At 36.5% G+C, this 18,269-nt stretch overlaps 1 protein-coding gene across 1 annotated transcript in view; it reads right to left on the bottom strand.

Annotated features, from left to right (window-relative positions):
- The window catches only part of MUC22 (mucin 22), a gene marked incomplete at both ends in the record, with an annotated part of 35,902 nt that extends 19,486 nt beyond the window's left edge, over window positions 1–16,416 (bottom strand). The window contains 16 exons of the mRNA XM_081310814.1: window positions 1–75; window positions 606–1,448; window positions 4,065–4,127; window positions 6,138–6,224; window positions 7,255–7,320; window positions 7,772–7,867; window positions 10,188–10,259; window positions 10,485–10,583; window positions 10,905–10,979; window positions 13,426–13,524; window positions 13,836–13,910; window positions 14,738–14,815; window positions 15,039–15,125; window positions 15,762–15,827; window positions 16,027–16,125; window positions 16,296–16,416. Coding sequence (XP_081166940.1) covers window positions 1–75; window positions 606–1,448; window positions 4,065–4,127; window positions 6,138–6,224; window positions 7,255–7,320; window positions 7,772–7,867; window positions 10,188–10,259; window positions 10,485–10,583; window positions 10,905–10,979; window positions 13,426–13,524; window positions 13,836–13,910; window positions 14,738–14,815; window positions 15,039–15,125; window positions 15,762–15,827; window positions 16,027–16,125; window positions 16,296–16,416 — 2,101 coding nt within the window. The remainder of the gene's footprint in view (window positions 76–605; window positions 1,449–4,064; window positions 4,128–6,137; window positions 6,225–7,254; window positions 7,321–7,771; window positions 7,868–10,187; window positions 10,260–10,484; window positions 10,584–10,904; window positions 10,980–13,425; window positions 13,525–13,835; window positions 13,911–14,737; window positions 14,816–15,038; window positions 15,126–15,761; window positions 15,828–16,026; window positions 16,126–16,295) is intronic.
- Window positions 16,417–18,269: the final 1,853 nt, after the last annotated feature.

Here is an 18,269-nt window from a genome sequence, read left to right as displayed (position 1 = left end):
CTGATTTTCCAGGTGTGGTTCCTGTGGTTCTGCTTTCTGCTCCAGTGGTGGATCCATATGGTTCTTCAGTTGTGCCTGGTTAAAGAAGTAATTGATTATGATTTTTGCATGGTTAACTTTTATAAAAATAATAAAACTTTCTGATATTTAATTGTAAATTTAAAAGTTGATGAATCTAGATCATCTCTTGATCATTTTTCCTAAAATTGAAGTCCTTGGTTAAGATACTTATTATCACAGTTTGGGTCTCAGCCACACTTCTGTTGGGCCACTACTAGAGCACCAAGCAAGCCATGTATGCTTTGTTCCTGAAGTAGTAGCCCCAGAGCTTGGTGCTCCAACTGTGCTTCTTGGGGCTGGACCTGTGGTAACACTACCCTGCCCCACAACTTCTGGTTATACCTTTTATTTTAAAGGAACAGGATGAAAACAAACTTCAAGAAGTCTGAGAAATCCATTTAAAATCATAATGTTCTAAAAAGCTCCCATCAATAATTCATCAATTTCAGTTCTCAATACCTTTTTAAATTATGGTCAATATTTATATAGATTCAAGTACTGGGACTCTGACCAAATACTAAGTTATCCAATCTAATCAAACTTGCCTTCTTGTGTTGTACCCTTACTTTCTGGTTCTCTTGTAGTTCTTCCTGCCTCATAGGTGGTACCAGCTGATGATGCACCAGTTAGCTCTGTCACTCCAGGTGACAGCGAGATCCTTTCCGTAACTCCAGCAGATGGTGATATTGTCCCTGATGGACCAGATGTCTCTGTCACTCCAACAGACTGTACTGTTTGCCTAGATGCTGTGACTGATGGGCTACTTCTGACCGATCCTCTAGATGAGGGTCCAGTTGTCTCAGATCCTGTAAATGAAGGTCTGGTTGTTTCTGACCCTATAGTAGATGGTTCAGTTGTCTCTATTGGTCCACTTGTTCCTGATCCTGTAGCAGACAATCCTCTGGTCCCAGTCACCCCAAGTGATTGTCCAGTTGTTGGTGTCACTTTAACTGATGTTTCAGTTGTGTCTGTTACTCCAGTTCTTGTCACTCCAGATGACTGTCCAGTTGTACCTGATTTGCCAGCTGATGATCTAGTTGTCACTCTTACTCCAGATGATTTTCCAGAACTCACTTCAACTGCGGTTGTTCCTGTCACTCCAGTTGATAGTATAGTTGTTTCTGATTCTCTGACTGATGGTTCAGTTGTCCTTGTCACTTCTGATAGTCCAGAAGTCCCAGTCACTCTAGCTGATGATACTGTTGTTCCTGTAACTCCAGATGATTGTGAAGAACTCTCTGTCACTTTAGGCGATGGTCTTATTGTCTCTAATCCTGTAACAGATGGTTGAGTTGTCCCTGTCTCTCCAGCTGATGGTAGAGTTGTCTCAGTCACACCTGGTGATTTTCCAGAGGTTCCTGTCACTCCAGCTGATGTTCCAATGATCTCTGTAAACAAGTAGTAAAAGTAATATGATGTCAAGTTGGTTTGGTCTTTGGTGAATCGTAGTAAGGATTCATGTTGCTTTCTTTCTCCACTATTTCTTTCATACCTCATCTCCATAGCCACCACCTCCTCTCATACTTTTCATTTTGCTACCCTTAACATGTTCCTGTTTGGTTATTCCTTTAAGAATTAATTATTCAATATCTAATGTATATCAAAGAAATTCTCAGAGACTTAGAAATATGCCTTCATTTTTATCATCAGAAAATCCTGAGAGATATGTAAAATTCCTTGTACTGAAATACCAAAATTTATTTCCTAATTTCACTCAAGTACCAGGTCAGTATTCCTCCGAGTTCTGACTGTAGTCTCCATTCAACAATGTTGTCTTTTGCACACACATGCATATATAATGTGTACAATGTAAAACACATATGCATATATGTACATATACCCCTTCTTTTCATAAGGCTACAAATTATATGCATAACTGTTGCTTGCTTTTTGTCACTTATAAATTTTAGAAATAGAGTAAGAAAGAAATCTACATGATGCTCTTTTATTAGGATGACCCAATACAACTTTATAACATTTTATTCAGTGTGTCGTCTTTGATTGGAAGTGTTGTCTCTAATCTTTTAAAAAACAATGCTAATATGTATAGCTGGTCCATGTGTCATTTTGTACTTTGGTTGTACAACTTCACCATAGAGCCCTGGAAGTGCGATTTCTGAGTCAAAGTGTAAATGAATCTGTAATTCTGTTAGATTTTGCCAATCGGCCCTCCTTGGGGTTATAACATTTTGTGCTCCCACCTTCATCATACAAAGCACCACCTGTTTCATTCCAGACCTGTCAACAGGGCTATTGTCAAACTTTTGGATTTCTGCCAATCTAAAAAGTAAGAAATGATTTCTCAGTGTAGTTTAAATTTGCACTTTGTATTTATGTAAAGTTGATCATCTATTTCAAATTTCATGGTTATAATTACTATCTAATCCAGCTTCTTCATAACTTCAAAAAATGTTGAACAGTAAATGATAGTATCTATCCTTACTCTATGTCTACTATCAGGAGAATGGGTATCGTAATTCCGTTTATTCCAATGTTCTTAAGTGGGTATTTTTTTATGCAAATAGTTTCTGAATGTTTTCCAAGTGCCATTTTAGCTTCTGTTTAGATTTTTTTTATTTCTCTTAGGTGTATTAATATGAACTACATTAATGAATTTCCTAATTTTAAAAAATCTTCACTAATATTAGAAATTACTATTAAACATTATTTTCCTCCTGTTTGAATAACTAGATAAACAAGAAAAAATGAGCATTCACTGATGTGTCAATATTACTTTTGTTCTAGCTTTAGAGCTACAGTGAAAAATAGTCAGTGCCACAATCTTTTTGTAACATCTTTTGTTTAACACTCATCCTCCAGTGAATTTATTAGGAGGGCCTCATGGGTACACAATTCTCCAAATTCCTTCATGTTTTAACCTTCATGGAAAAGAGTATGGGAGTCCTCAAAAACTAGAAATAGAATTACTTTATGATCCATCAGTTTCATTGTTTGCTATATACTTAAAGGAGATGAAATCATTGTACCTAAAAGATATTTGCACTCCCATGATTATTGTAGCACTATTCACAATAGTTAAATATGAAATAAACCCAGATGCCCATTAGTAGATGAATGTAAATTACATTGTATTTGAGGGAATTTTTGTGTATTTGAATATTTAATGAGCTTATCAAATAATTACAACAGAGATATAATATTTAAGAGCTTGGATCAAGAAAACTTCTCCACAAATACAGCTGTGAACCCTTTACCCTAAATGCATCATTCCCACAGGTGAATATAGTATGTGCTTCAAGTTGTACTGCGAAATCCTGTTACTTAAGAGCTATTATTAGTTGCACTGAAAACATGAATGAAAGGGGCTATATCAGCTTGGCTCCACAAGAGTGAGATTATCTGTTTTTTTCTATCCCTTAGCAGGCTGTGATAGCACTTCCTGGTTTATGCTTACCCAATAATAAGCCCATTTTTTATTCTATTCTTTGTGGAGAGAGTTTCTGGGTTTGGAGATTTTTTTAAAAAAAAATTCTAATCCCCAACAACTAAAATATTGACAGTACTTTATTCCACAGAAATTGACTATATCCCTAAAAATTTAGCCGGCTTTCCTGGGTTGTGAGGTTTTATTCAAAGTTAAGGCATTTTGGCTCATATTACACAAAGCATAATAGGTACTTTTCAAAATACAATTATTCTATTGTTTAAACCCCAACTAATCAGCTCCCTTATTAGAACTGATCTCAGTTGCTATTTCAACACTTGTCATCGAATGATTCCTTGACTTTTGAGTATCTTCTGCTTTGCCTGGTTTCTGTCTTTGGTATATTACAAATATCAATTCCTCCTCCTCAGAAATAAAGTTCTGTGAGATTTAGTGTCTTTGTCTATTCCTCTCTGGAGCACCTGGTACCTACACAACAAATATTTCTGATATTCTACAGTTTGACATTGTACAAATTACAATGACTAAACTCCCCAGAAATTTGTCTTGGACAAAATATTAAGAAACCACATTTCCTCTGATATTGCTCTTTGCCTACCTGATGTTCCAGAAGTGTTTTCACCAGCAGTAGTGGAGATTATATTTTTTCCTCCTGTTGTTACTAAAAAACAATGGTACTTAGAAAAGTCCACATGGTCTTCCCAGAATTAGCAAATAAAAATACAGACCACCCAGTTAAAAGCAAAACCCAGATAAACAAACCACCATGTTCCAATTATTGCATGGAACATATTTATGTTGAAAAATTATTCCTTACTTAGGTGAAATTCAAATTTAACTGATATCCAGTTTTGTTTTATTTTAACACTGGGAATCAAAACTAGGGCATCCAGCATGCTAAGCACATAATTTACTACTGAACCACATGCTCACCCTATATTTTTTTCTGCCAACCCTAATCTATATAGATGTTTTTGATAAATTGCTCTTGGAAGAAATTTCAGACGTTTTCATTCTAAGGGGGACTCCAGGATTTAACTCTCTATGGTCATCTATTCTAAATTATAGACATGTTTAAATTTGCTTCAATATGAGAAGTTGGGGTCCCAATTAAACTCACAATATACCGTGACTAAAGTGACAAGAGGGCCTAGGTGTGCCCTGCTGAGTTCCAAGGTGAGCTCGAGCTAGATGCTCTAGCAGTGAGGCCACTGCAGGTTCCAGTGGCATTTCCAAAAGACTCATGTATGACACCTGATAATAACACTGTTGGAACAACACACACATTATTGAGATAACTCAGCACTGTAGCGTATGTGAAGGGGAGATGTGGAGGAATCAGAAAATTTCTTAATAATGTTAGTCACTTATATACCATTCTACATCTTTTATTGGATCTCATTTGAGAATAAATATCAAGTGAAATCAGCAGGTTTCTGCTGAAAGTATCTTTTTCTGCAAAAGCTATGGCCTCTGAGTGGCATCCACGACTCCCCTGAGTTCCCTGCAGGTAGCCTCTCTTCAGTACTTGAGGCTCTCTGGTTGTTTTAATAACTAATGCTCCAGTGCTCTCTTTCAAAGTGAAAAATGAATGTATCATGCTCTTTGATTAAGGGGAATAAATTATACTATTTTCTGCTTTCAAAATATCTTAACACATATTTGTTTAAAATTTGTCATTTCAGGTTCAGTCTTTATAAATGCTGATCTTAAGAATCCTATATGATTCTTAGAATCCCTGAGTATTTATTTACTTTTATTCATTAATAGGATTGTTTATCATCTACTTGTGTAATATTCACATATTTGAAGCTAGGCTAACCCAGCTAAGAGTAAAGCAACATTCAAACCAAACTGCATGTGCAAGACCAATGGTGAGGCTTAAAAAAATTATGTATGCTTAGGAGCTTCTTCCAGGGGACAGATTTGATGGATCTGTGAAAGACTCTTCAACAGTTATATTTAAAAATTCTCACTTCTCCTTTGCAGCTAGGATTGAAAACCAAAACCCCACGTTACACTCACACCCTCAGAAGTTAAAGGACAGAAGTTCTGGAACCAGTCTAGTTGTCCAGTAACAGATGAATAAAGAAAATGTAATCTGAATGAAGTTTTATTCAGCTATAAAGAAGAATGAAATGTCATTTTCAGGGAAATTAATGGATCTTGAGAGCATTATGTCAAGTGAAATAAGACTCAGAAATTCAAGGGTTTTATGTTTTCTCTCATATGTGAAAGCTAGAAAGGAAAAAGGAGGGGGGAAGGTTGTGAAGTCAGAAAGGAGACCAGTCGAGTAGAGGGGATGGGAAGAAACTGGGGAGTGAAATTAACCAAATTATATTATGTGCATGTACAAGTATGTCATAATTTATCCCACTATTGTGTGTAATTACAATGAAATAACAATTGGAAAAAAGAGGTTTAAAGGGATTGCTGAAATCATTATAGCCATAAATATACTCAGAGGGCTACTATGAATTATACATGATTATAGATACACCTTCTAATCAAGCTTTCCCATTGCTATCTGTAAATAGTCAGGAATGGATTCTCCTACTCTAATCTTAAACTAGTCCAACATTTCTTTACCACATTCCAAATAAAGGGAAAGAGTATAGACAAAATATTCCATTTGTCCTCTCACACTCATGGATTCCTCCCTCTACCTTACCTAATTTGCTGCTAGCAGATGTTGTGACTGGTCCAACTGAGGTCCCATGGCCAGAAGTAATGGAGCCTGTAGATACTCCTGTTGTCCCTAATAACAAGAATAGGTTTGGAGGGTATATTGAACATGCCTATTACTCCTGAGATTTCCAAACAAAGAAAGTGAAGGACACTATCCTTCTGACTTTTCTTAGGCCAACAATTTTTTTTCTTCTTTTTGGTATCAGGAATGGAACCCAAGGGCATTCAACCACTGAGTCACATCCCTAGCCCTTTTTATTTGGAGACAGGGTCTCACTAGGTTGCTTATAGCCTCCATAAATAGCTAAGGCTGGCTTTGAACCTGCAATCTTCCTGCCTCAGCCTTCTGAGCTGCTGGGATTACAGTTGTGTACCACCACGCCTGGCTTCTAATTGCATTTTGAGTCTGATATTTTAAACCAGAATGTTCTGTGATTGTAGGGCAGACAAATTTGGAGCTGCTGAGGAGGCATGTCCAGTCTGGTGTTGCTTCAGATGAGACCCTAGCTATACCTGATATTTATCATGGATAAAAAGCTATCAGACTAAGAAAATATAAAGCCAGAATGTTCTTTTGAAAATGTCCTGACTTCCATTTTCCTTTAAAAAAAATAGTGGATGTACCTATGCTTTAAACTTCACTAACATGTTAAATCCTTGGTCATGGTAAATTAGTTAAATCAGGAAATTATGTATACTGATGCCATTTTTTAATAAAATGCAATAATCATGTACCAATTCAAGATTCAACATTTAATGATCTTGCTTCTTAGTACCAGACCCTTATGATCCAATTCGCATATTTCCCCCACTTTTTTGTCTTGATGATTGTTTATTAAGTTTTTAAAAATATTAATTTCTCTTTTTTCAAAATGAAATTGAGGGTGAAAATGTATATTGCCTTGTTCTTGTCCTGAATTCTACAGAGCAGGAAAGAAAATAATGGGTATATACAAATCTTTGTTTGCTATATTACTGACCCTTTGAACATTTGGCATCACATACATAACAAGGCTTAGTTTCCCCAGAAAACCATCCTCATTAGCAAACAGCTCTCATATCTACTGCCTGGATTTCATCTGCTTAAGCTCCATCAGTACCTGTCCTCCCAGATGTGTTTTCACCAGCAGAGACAGTGGTGGCTGTGTCAGTTCCTCTTCTCGTTGCTAAGAAGAAGAATGGTGCTTCAGACATATGGATAGTTATGAAGAAAACATTCCTTCAGGACATTTTGTGGTTTAATTCATGTCATTAAGTGCTACAACATTGTATTACCATTCCTTAATCTCATTATTATGCCCTGAAGCTGCTGAAGTTGGTATTGGACCCTAGCACAACCAGTAAGGAGGCTCTGTCTTGCCTGCGGGGCTTCCAGCACTGGTGGCCCCTGTGCCTGATGGTCCAGGTGTGCTGCCTCTGACTGCTTCCGAGGTTGCTCCCAGGGACAGTCCTATTGTACCTGACAAACACAGTAGCAGTGCTTGCAACATATGCTAGTTCCTCTGAAGGAGGAGATTGCTTCCAGTCAAGATAAAATTTCAATCTTGTGCATTTTCTAAGCCTACTGTTTTGATATTTGTACACAATAATCAGGACTCAGTGCACATCCTGACTTACTTGAACTTCCTGGGCTCGTTGCTCCAGTGCTGGGTTCTCTGGATGTGCTGCCCTCCTCTTTGCTAGGTGTTGGTGCAGTAGGGCCTCCTGTTCCAACTGATAAAAAATTAACTTTTTTTTCAAATTGCCCTGGAAAAATCAACTTATTTAACTTTACAAAAGCCCTCTGAGATGGGTAATATTATTCTTCCCATTTATCAGACAAGGTTTAATGATTTCTCCAACTCCATGCAATGGTTGAGAGCAATCCTGGTGCCAAACTCAGTCTAGTGCCAGAAAATATTCTCTGCTTCTCAAATAACCTGTGACAAAGATGGATTTGTAAAATTTCCAGTCTGTCCTAGTGTATGCTTTGAAAAATGCCATTAAATTAATTGAGTTATAAAATTTTCAAAAATACGACCATATAAAACACAAACCTTTATTCAATGGACATAAGATCACTGTGCCAAATTGTTGTTTATAAATGCTTGATCTCTATTTCACTTCTTTCACAAAGGGTACCAAGGATTGAACCCAGCAGCACTTTGCCACTGAGCAACATCTTTAGTCTCTTATTTTGAGACAAGGGCTTACTAAATTGCTGAGACTAACTTGCAATCCTCCTTCCTCAGCCTCCTGAGGCTGGGATTACAAGCATGTGCCACCATGCCTGGCTATTCTATTTCACTTTGGTGATTGAAAATCAAAAGACAGCTGATTTATTTATCTCCCAAGTACTGATTTGGTAATCAATTCATACTAGATTATCACCGTAACATTTGTATCAGTTTAATGGTCTAATTAAAATTAAGCTGCTTCATGTAGATTTTATCTTTCCACATGGTAATTTTAATGTAAACAATCTTATTCCAAAAAAATATGTTGTAAATATTAAATTTAAAAAATTGCTAGGTTTGAAGGTGTATCTCAGTGGTAGATATGTGCTTAACATGAGCACATATTAGCACAAACATAACATGAGCATTCAATCCCCAGAATTCAAAAAAAGAAAAAAGAAAATCACTAAACAAAAATAAGTATAGGAAAAAAATCAATCAGTCCATGGAATACTTAATAAATGTATGAAGAGAAGTTGATGCTTATATTAAAGAAATGGCTTTAATGGTATATAAAGGAATCTCTACCTATATTAAGCAATCAAACTACAGAAAACTTAAGTAGAGACAGGATGACTGTTATGGGGTTTTTGGTTTTTTTTGTTATTGTTGTTGTTCTGGCATGGTATTAACTAAAGTATAATGGAGGGAAGTTGGGAAAGAGAAGAAATAGTGCTCATTAAAGTAGAGAATCACTTCTGTACTAATTGTCTAAAAAATTTGTTAGCACACAAATTTTTCTGGGCTTCACTCCACCAACTTCCACCACTAGGAAGGTGTGGGTCTAAAAATGTGTAGTTCTAACAAGTTCCCAGGAAATGCAGATGCTGCAAGACCAGGAACCACACTTTGAGCATGACTGTATCAATATTAGTGAGCTAAGAAGAGAACTATAGAGAATGGTTCAAGTGTTTTCATTTTCTACACAAAACCAAAGGAGATAAGTTTGAGAAGACAGTTCAGAGGTCATTAAAATTATTGTTTGCCAAAGTGGCAGATTTGAACTAAGGTATGTTTGTTTTCAATCCAATTATCTATGTTTAAGAATGTCAATAATATTTTTTTCATAAACTAACAATAGTTAAAATTTAGTCAATGATGGATGCATTTGGAGAACATCATGTTAAGCAAAATAATCTAGGCTCAAAAAGATGAGTTCATATATTTTCTCTTATATGTACAAGCTTCAGCAGGGGAAAGAATAAAAAGGATGTCATGACAGTACAAGTGTAGAGGAAGGAGACAAGCAGAAGAAAGGAAGGGAAACTGACCAAATTAGTTTATATGCATGTAAGACTATGCCACAATAAAATGCAACACTGTATAATATTAACCAGTAAGTTTTTAAAAATAAAATAGAAAAAAAATTTAGTCAATCATGTGTAAGGACAAGCATAATCACCTTGACTTTTGTTGGACATGAGTTCTTATACACCCATCACTACTACAAAAGCCAGAGATTGCCCGTGAGTTTTAGGAGTTGGAGTTCTACTCCTGCTTTTTCCAGTGTGGAGACTTTAATATAATTTCCTCATCTTGTGGGAATGATACATAATTGCCACAGTATTAATGTTGACTAAATTACAACATACATATTTGAACATGATTTAGAAATGTTAGTGTGCCAGATAAATAACATTTTAATTTAATATATTAATCTTGAATTTTTTTTCAAACTCATCCAGTTGGCTTAGATAATTGACATTCTATTCTCTTACGCTATAGTCAGGGTAAATGTAATGCAGAGCTGAAACAGAAGACTGCTTGTGGAAATATTCTGAGGAAGAGAGAAACTTTGACTCCTTGCTTTGCCTTACCATCTCGGAAGACTGCCTCACTTGTATTCCCATCGTTAGTGGTAGTCCCACCTGGTGACACTCCAGCTATCTCTGATAAAGGTTAAAAAAAGAAAAGAGGACCCAGTAAAAACCATGCATGTATACTAACAATTATGAAGGCAGTGGGAGCATATAATTATAACAAGATTCATTAAGAAAGTAACTTGTAAGAAGGCTAAAGATTTTACATTTTAATTACATACAAAGAATAAGCAGCATTGCCTGAAAGAATACTGCTCGGCTAGAGCAGTATTCTTGGCTCTGAACTGGGCTTACCTGATGTGTCCTCAGGACTGGTGAAGCTGGGGCTCGATTGGGCTGTGGTGCTTGCACTTCCAGCTGTGGAGGTGATGGGAACTGAAGTTCCAGTAGAGCCTGAGAAAAACCAAAGGAACTTCTCACCCAAAGTCTACTTGGACTTTATTATCTAACAGGGAATAGAGGAATTCATGACTTTCTGCCCAGACTTCACTAACATTTGTTCTAATATTATTTTTTAAAGATCTTGGTTTAGTCATTAGATAATTGTTCTACAAATACACCTTTCTTCACCTTGTGCCACAGCAGGTCTTCATACATTTGTATCAACTACTTTGTACAAAAAAAAAATAAAGCACAGTTAAAATAAGCACAGTTCTGATAAATGGCTCACCCTCTGACAGAAGCTGGGACCCCTGAACATCACCCTATACTCACCCGAGTGCCCTTCAGGTGATGTCACTTCACTGCTGGGGGCTCTGGTTGTTTTATCCACTGAAGGTCCAGTAGTACCTTTCAAAGGAAATAGTAAATATATGTTATGATCTGTGGTAAAGTGGAATAAGTCAGCTATTCTCTATTTTAAAAATATCTTGGGGTTGGGGATGTGGCTCAAGCGGTAGCGCGCTCGCCTGGCATGTGTGGGGCGCTGGGTTCGATCCTCAGCACCACATAAAATAAAGATGTTGTGTCCACTGAAAACTGAAAAATATTAAAAAATTCTCTCTCTCTCAAAAAAAAAGCAAAACACATGTTCCAAATGCTTACTCTCGTTTCATTTATCATATCACAGACCATTAAGAAACAATCTGGGAGCCACACATCTGGGCACCAATCTCTATTTCAAACACCTTATTTACTTTTTGATAGCAAAAGAAGATCACTGAATGAGATGTCCTTATTACCCAAGTAATTTTGAGTCAGATTTTCTGAATATAAACAAAATGGTCAACACTTTAAATTTCAATAAGTTTACGGACCCAATGGGAATTACCAAGTTTCTTTATGTTCCTGCTATGTGTAAACTATATGATTTAGCCTAGTAATTTCAATGTAAACAGCAGCTCATTCAAAACAATATGTGTTATGCATTTTAAATAAAAATAGCTTATCAAAAATATTGTAGAAGAAACACAATCATGCAATAGATTCATTAATAAATTCAGAAGTCCTACGCACACCTGAAACAGATGTCTCATAATGCTATATAAAGTTTTGATCTAAGACACTAATTTAAAAAATAACTAAGTAAATAGAAAGATCAGTAGAGTAGAGCAAAGGGAACAGGGCAGGGATGGTAGAAAGGGAGAGTAAGGGGAAGTACTGGAGACTGGATTAGAACAAATTATGTTCCATGCTTTTATAATTATGTCAAAATAAATTCTTTTTATTTGTTCTTAGTTACATATGACAGTAGAGTATATTTTGACATATTATACATATATGGAGTACAACTTCCCATTCTTCTGATTGTTGTGGAATTACATTGGTTATGTATTCATACATGCATATAAGAAGTAACATCTGATTCATTCTATTAGCTTTCCTGTTTCCAATCCCCCTTCCTTCTCTTTATTCCCCTTTGTCTAATCCGAAGTACTTCTATTGTCATATATAACTAAAAAGGACCCCCCAAATTAAAAATTTTAAATTAAAAAAAGCAATCATCGGTATTTAATTACTTTAAATAGTACAGACACAGGATGAGAGTTGAACTTTGGGAAAGTCATTCTGACTTGACATTGTTGAAATGTAAACTGAGAATGTGGTTGAAAAAGAGTGGGAATTGTGGAGAAGTGCTTTTCCAACTTGAGCATCAATTCCCTAAAAAGTTTACTAACAGTCTGCTGGGCTCCACCCCAGCCCTTCCTGATGACAGTCAGGTAGACCCAGAAATGTGCCCTTCTAACAAGATCTCACAGGATTTCGATTCTGCTGGTCCAGGAACCACACTGAGCACCACGGTGTTAGAGGAGGAAGGTAAGCAAGGCAGAGGACTTCAGGGACTGGGAGAAAAGGTTTAACAGCTGAATGCAAGAGGACACTTCAGAGGTCTTTAAAATTTGTAACTGATGGTATGTGGGACCGTTGTAAATTTTGAGTCATGCTTATTTCCAGGGTAAATCATCAGTATTTAATATTATCAATGATATTGCATTCCTGGTCCTAACACTGACTGAATTTAATGAATAATGCACAAGCACAAGCTTATCTCTTGAGTTTTTGTTGGATATGAGCTCTTATGCAGAGGTTATAGAACTGAGGGGCTAGCCAATGCAAAATGAGGCTTTTCAGTACAGGTTCTAAACCAGAATTTCCAGCTTGGAATTTTTTATTATTTTCTTATCTCATGGGAATACTGACATAATGGTGTAAAGGTTGACTATATTACAAACAATACACTTGAGCATAAGTCAGACAATTTAGTGGGCCATAGAACAATGTCATTAATGTTTTATATAACTGCAAATAGTAACTGTTAAATTTTTCCCAAAGTCATAGATTTGACAGGAATAATTCTTAATTGGGCAATTTATCTAAGGCTCTACTCAGAGGAGAGTTATTGCTGAGGCAAAACATCATCAGTTGTATAAATATCAGATTTTCCTTATATCTTTGTTTCACCTGCTCAGAAGCTCTGTCACTTGTACATCCCCTACGGGGTCTTAAATTTATATCTGGTAGCACTCTGCCTGTCCTTGATGAAGGTTTATAAAATTGAAACATCTAGCTAAAAAACTGCATGGGGGTTGCCAACTATCAGAGAGTGGGAACATGTAACTGTAATATGATATCATTTAAGGAAGCAACATGTTGAAAGGCTAATATTAAATTTTAATTATACATGAAGAACAATCACCTAAGTCTGGTATTCGATTTGGAAAAATATTGTCTGAGCAGCATTGCCTGAAACCAGTTTCTTGGCTGAGGCCAACATAATTGCTCAAAATGGGTTTACCTGATGTGACCCCAAGTCTGGTGAAACTGGAGCTCAGTCCTGGTGTGGTGCCTGTAGTTCTAGCTGTGGAGGTGATGGAAACTGAAGTACCAGTAGAAGCTGAGAAAAACAACAAAGGAATTTCTCATCTACAGTCTACTTGGACGTTATTCCCAATAGGTAATTAACTGGCCATTCATACCTAAGAGTTAAAATTTCAATAAAGGCATCCAGCAACATAGTACCCAGAAGTCCTTATGATTTTGTGCTTTAATGTTTTATTAAATATTTTAAATTAGTAATTGCATTTTTTTACAAAGACATCTTTCTTTGTCTTGAGTTGGGTCAACTAGTTCTTTTTAGATTTATCTCAATTATTTTGTTTCAAAGTAGGACAAAAATCAGAACCTCTGAAATCATTCTCTACTTACCTGAATGCCCTTCAGGTGATGTCCCTTCATTATTTGAGGCTCTGGTTGTTGTGTCAACTGATGGTTCAATGGTACCTTTCAAAACAATGGAAAATATAAAGATTTTTGATTAAGTAGATTATGCTGATCTTTTTTTAAAATACCTTTCACTTTTTTTCTATATACTTCTCTATTTCTGTTCCAATAACTACAAATTTGAACATAAAACCTGTATGAGAGACTCCTTTAGGGAGATTAATAATATTAGCTTGCAATTAGGATACCTTATTATCTTTTTTTTTTTTTTGATACCTGAGATTAAGCTCAGGGGCACTCAACCACATCCCCAGCCCTATTGTGTATTTTATTTAGAGACAGGGTCTCACTGAGTTGCTTAGTGCTTCACTTTTGCTGTGGCTGGCTTTGGACTTGCAATCCTGCTGTCTCAGCTTCTGGAGATAATGGGATTACACTCATGGACAACAGCACCAGCTACCTACTTTTTTACATTCACTTGTTTGAGTAATGGTTCTCACCAAATGCTGAACATTAGAAGCAACTGAGGCTTTAAAAAAAAGGTTTTTCCAAGATTTCACGTTAAATGGGTCTATGATGAAAAATTTTCTCAACTCAAATATGATTTTTAAACACCAAAGCAAACTATATCTTCGCTACAGACTCACAGCATCAGAAGCTCCAGGTCAAGTATACCACGAACAGGGACAATTGTGTGATACTATAGAAAGACCATCTAATCCAGCTGACCCACTGTTACCTGAGAAATTCTTGGTGAAGTGTTTTGACCTCACATGCTTCATTCCCTACTACCTCTTTCTAATCTTCACTACATTCCATAGAAAAGAACTGGGACACACACACTCCATCTTACTCTTTTAAAAGCATGGACTGTACCCTCTACCTACCTGATTTGCTGCTAGCAGAAGTTGTGACTATTCTAGCTGAGTGTCCATGGCTAGTACTAGCGGGGCCTTCAGAAACTCCTATGGATTTTAGAGCCAAGAACAGTATATGGGGTTTGGAGAATACATATTATTCCTGCAAACCCTATGAGTAATTGAGGGTCTCCAGATTTAGAAAATGGAGAAAAAGATCCTCATAAATTTTCTTGCTCCTCCAATGAAATCCAAGTTAGGGCCTGATTTTACAAAAGGAGGGCATGGATGATAAATGCATATGAATCACAACCAGAACAGTGGACCTCACCTGAAACAGTGGATGCAGTATCTGCCTCTCCAGGTGTGCTGCCACCTTGAGCTTCAGGGGTTGCTCCAGATGATGCTCCAGGGGTGCCTGAGATTTATCAGGGAAAAAATAAGTCAGCTTAAGAAACCTAAAGGAGGGACTTCTTATCAACAATGATCTGGAATATATTTTAAAATAACAGATGGATTTACCCTATAAAATTCACTGGCATGGGATATTCTTTCTCAGGGTAAATAAGGTAAATCAGTTAATTCTGAGAATGTACTCTTTTAATTAAGTTATTATTGTTAAAAATAGCGTAATTGTATCAATAAATCATGATTAAAGCTTGATATCCTTTTCCTTGTACACTAGAATTATCTTATGATCAGTTTTCATCTTTTCCCCTCTTGATTGCTATCGTACTTGTTGTCTTCATTGCTATCTTAACTATCCTCTTAAACTTATTACTTATTGTACCTAGATGGTTGTTAATTTCTGTTTCCCACTTGGCACAGGGTGACATCAGTTAGATTTCCCTAATCTTTCACCATAATCCAGAGTGACTCTAAGATGTATTAAGAACAAAACTCAGACTAGATATATTCATGATTTTCTGGAGAATTGGCTACACCTCGACCATAATGGTCAGATGCCCCAGGTAACACTCTCTCTGAATAGGTTTGGGGCAAAAAGCTCTCACATCTACTGCCTGCATTTCACCTGCTTATGCTCCTTCAGTACCTGTGGTTCCAGGTGTGTTCTCACCAGCAGAGACAGTGGTGGTTGTATCAGCTCCTCCTTTTGTTGCTAATGGGAAGAAGAATGGTGCTTAGTCTACACAGAGAGCTAGGAAGAAAACACTCTTTGAAGGAAAATGCATACTTTCAATTTTGTCATAATTTGCTATTCCTATTGTTACCTTTCCTATATCTCATTGTCACATTTTTGGATCTCATACAACTTGTATTTGACTTCACCACAAGCCTCTAAGAAGTATCTCTCATACCTGTTGGGCTTCCAGTGCTGGTGGCCCCAGTGCTGGATTGTCCAGTTGGGTTGCCCCTGACTGCTCCTGAGGTTGTTCCCAGAGACTCTCCTGTTGTACCTGACAAACACAATAACAGTGCTTGCAATATATGCTTTCTCCTCTGAAGCAGGAGATAGGAAGATCCAGGCAAAATATAATATTTTTGTACATTTTCATGGTTTACCCAACAACCTCATGCTTTGATATTGTATGCATTTCATAGACACTAAGCACACATCCTGACTTACCTGAAGTTCCTGGGCTTGTAGCTCCAGTGCTGGGTTTGCTGGCTGTGGTGCCCTCCTCCCCAATGGGTGGTGTTGTACTAGGGCTTCTCGTGCCTCCTGATTTTTTTTTAAAGCATTTCATATTACCTTACGCATAAATCAAACTTTTAAATCTCATAAACATCCTCTCAAAGCAGCTACATTATTCTTCTCACTTATCAAAAATGGTTAAGTGATGTGCTCTCGTCACCCAGCTGGAAGCTACAATTTCAGACAGCCAAACTTCAATCACCTATCCCTAATTTCATGCTGTAACCAGTGCTGCTCAAAAGATCTCTAACAGGACAAGTTTTATATTCTAATCTCTGCCAAAAGCATGGTTTTCATAGTATTATAAAATGAATGCTAATATAAAATCTAAGTAAATAAGACCATATAACATACAAATTTTTATTCAACAATAAAATACTATTATGTTAAAATTCTCTGTTTGCAAATGCTTGCTCTGTGTTTCACTTCTGATCACATCATCAGCTGTTAACAAACACAATAAACCACACATTCATGGACCAATGTTGAGTAGCCTTGTTCAAATACTTTACTAGCTGATACTTGTGAAACATCTCTGAATGAGACAACCTTATTAACCAAGTAATTCTGAGCCAGACTTTTGGAATATAAACAAAATGATCAACACTTTAAAATTTCAATAAATTTACTGATCCAATGGGAATTGCCAAGTTTCTTTTTTATTATTTTTATGCATAAGCTATATCATTTAAATCAGTAATTTCAAAAACTACAGCTTATGCAAAAGGCAATTCATCATGAATTTTAAATCAAAACAATAGCTACCCAAAAATGAATGTGTGAGAAACACAACAGGCCCATAGATTCTTGAATAAATTTATAAGACCTAATATGCATACATGAGACAAAGGCCTCCTAATGCTTCATAAATTTCTGAATTATCTTAAAAGAAATCAGAACTATTTAAGTACTCTAAATAATGCAGACACAGGATGAGAGGTGAGCTTTGGAAAAGCCATTCTGACATGACATTTATGGAGTGTAAACTGGGAATGAAGTTGGGAAAGAGTGGGAACTGTGGAGATTTGTTTCTCTACCTTGAGCATCAATTCCCTAAAAAAAATTGAGTGGCTCCACCCACCCAGTAGACTTTCCAATTCTCTGCTAGTGAACTAGGAAATGTGCACCTTTAATAAGATCCCACAGGATTCCAATGCTGCTGATATAGGAACCACACTGTGAGCACCATGGTGTTAGAGGAAGGAAAACAAGGCAGAGGACTGCAGGGACTTGGGGAAGGGGCTTAACATGTGAATAAAACACAGAAAAAAAATGGGCTACAAGGGAAGACACTTTAGAGGCCCTGAAAATTTGGAATGGATGGGATCAGAGAGTTTGAAATTGAGTCATGTTTGTTTTCAATCTAAATTATCTATGTCCAATATTGTCAATTGTATTGTATTCCTGGTCCTACACTAACTGAATTTAATCAATGCGCATCCACAGCATTTTCTGCTTGGCTTTTGTTGGAAATGAGCTCTATATATTACACTGGTCACACCATTGAGAAGGCAGCTATTGCCCATCAGGTTCAGAGTTCATGTTCTAACCAGACTTTGTAAGCTTAGGAACTTTTATTTTCTTGTCTCATGACAACAAACACATATAATGTGTTAAGTCTGACTGTGTTAACAAAGAATATACTTGAAAGCAAATCAGATATTTTAAAGGACAAAAATGTGTATCATTTATGTTTCATATTCAAGTGCAAATACTTATATGATTTGTACAAAGTCATGGAATTGACTTGTGCAAATTTTAAATTGGCCCCTTTGTTTTAGACTGTACTCAAGAGTGGTGATTGCTATGGTTAAACAGGTGTTGTTTGGAATATTGTGTTTGACTTATATCTTTGTTTCACCTGATTGAAAGCTGTGTCACTTAGACATTCCTATGGGTTCTTAA

The sequence above is a fragment of the Spermophilus citellus genome (assembly GCF_964194105.1).
Source record: "Spermophilus citellus genome assembly, chromosome: 10".
Lineage (NCBI taxonomy): Eukaryota > Metazoa > Chordata > Mammalia > Rodentia > Sciuridae > Spermophilus > Spermophilus citellus.
This window is presented reverse-complemented; position numbering and strand designations above follow the sequence as displayed.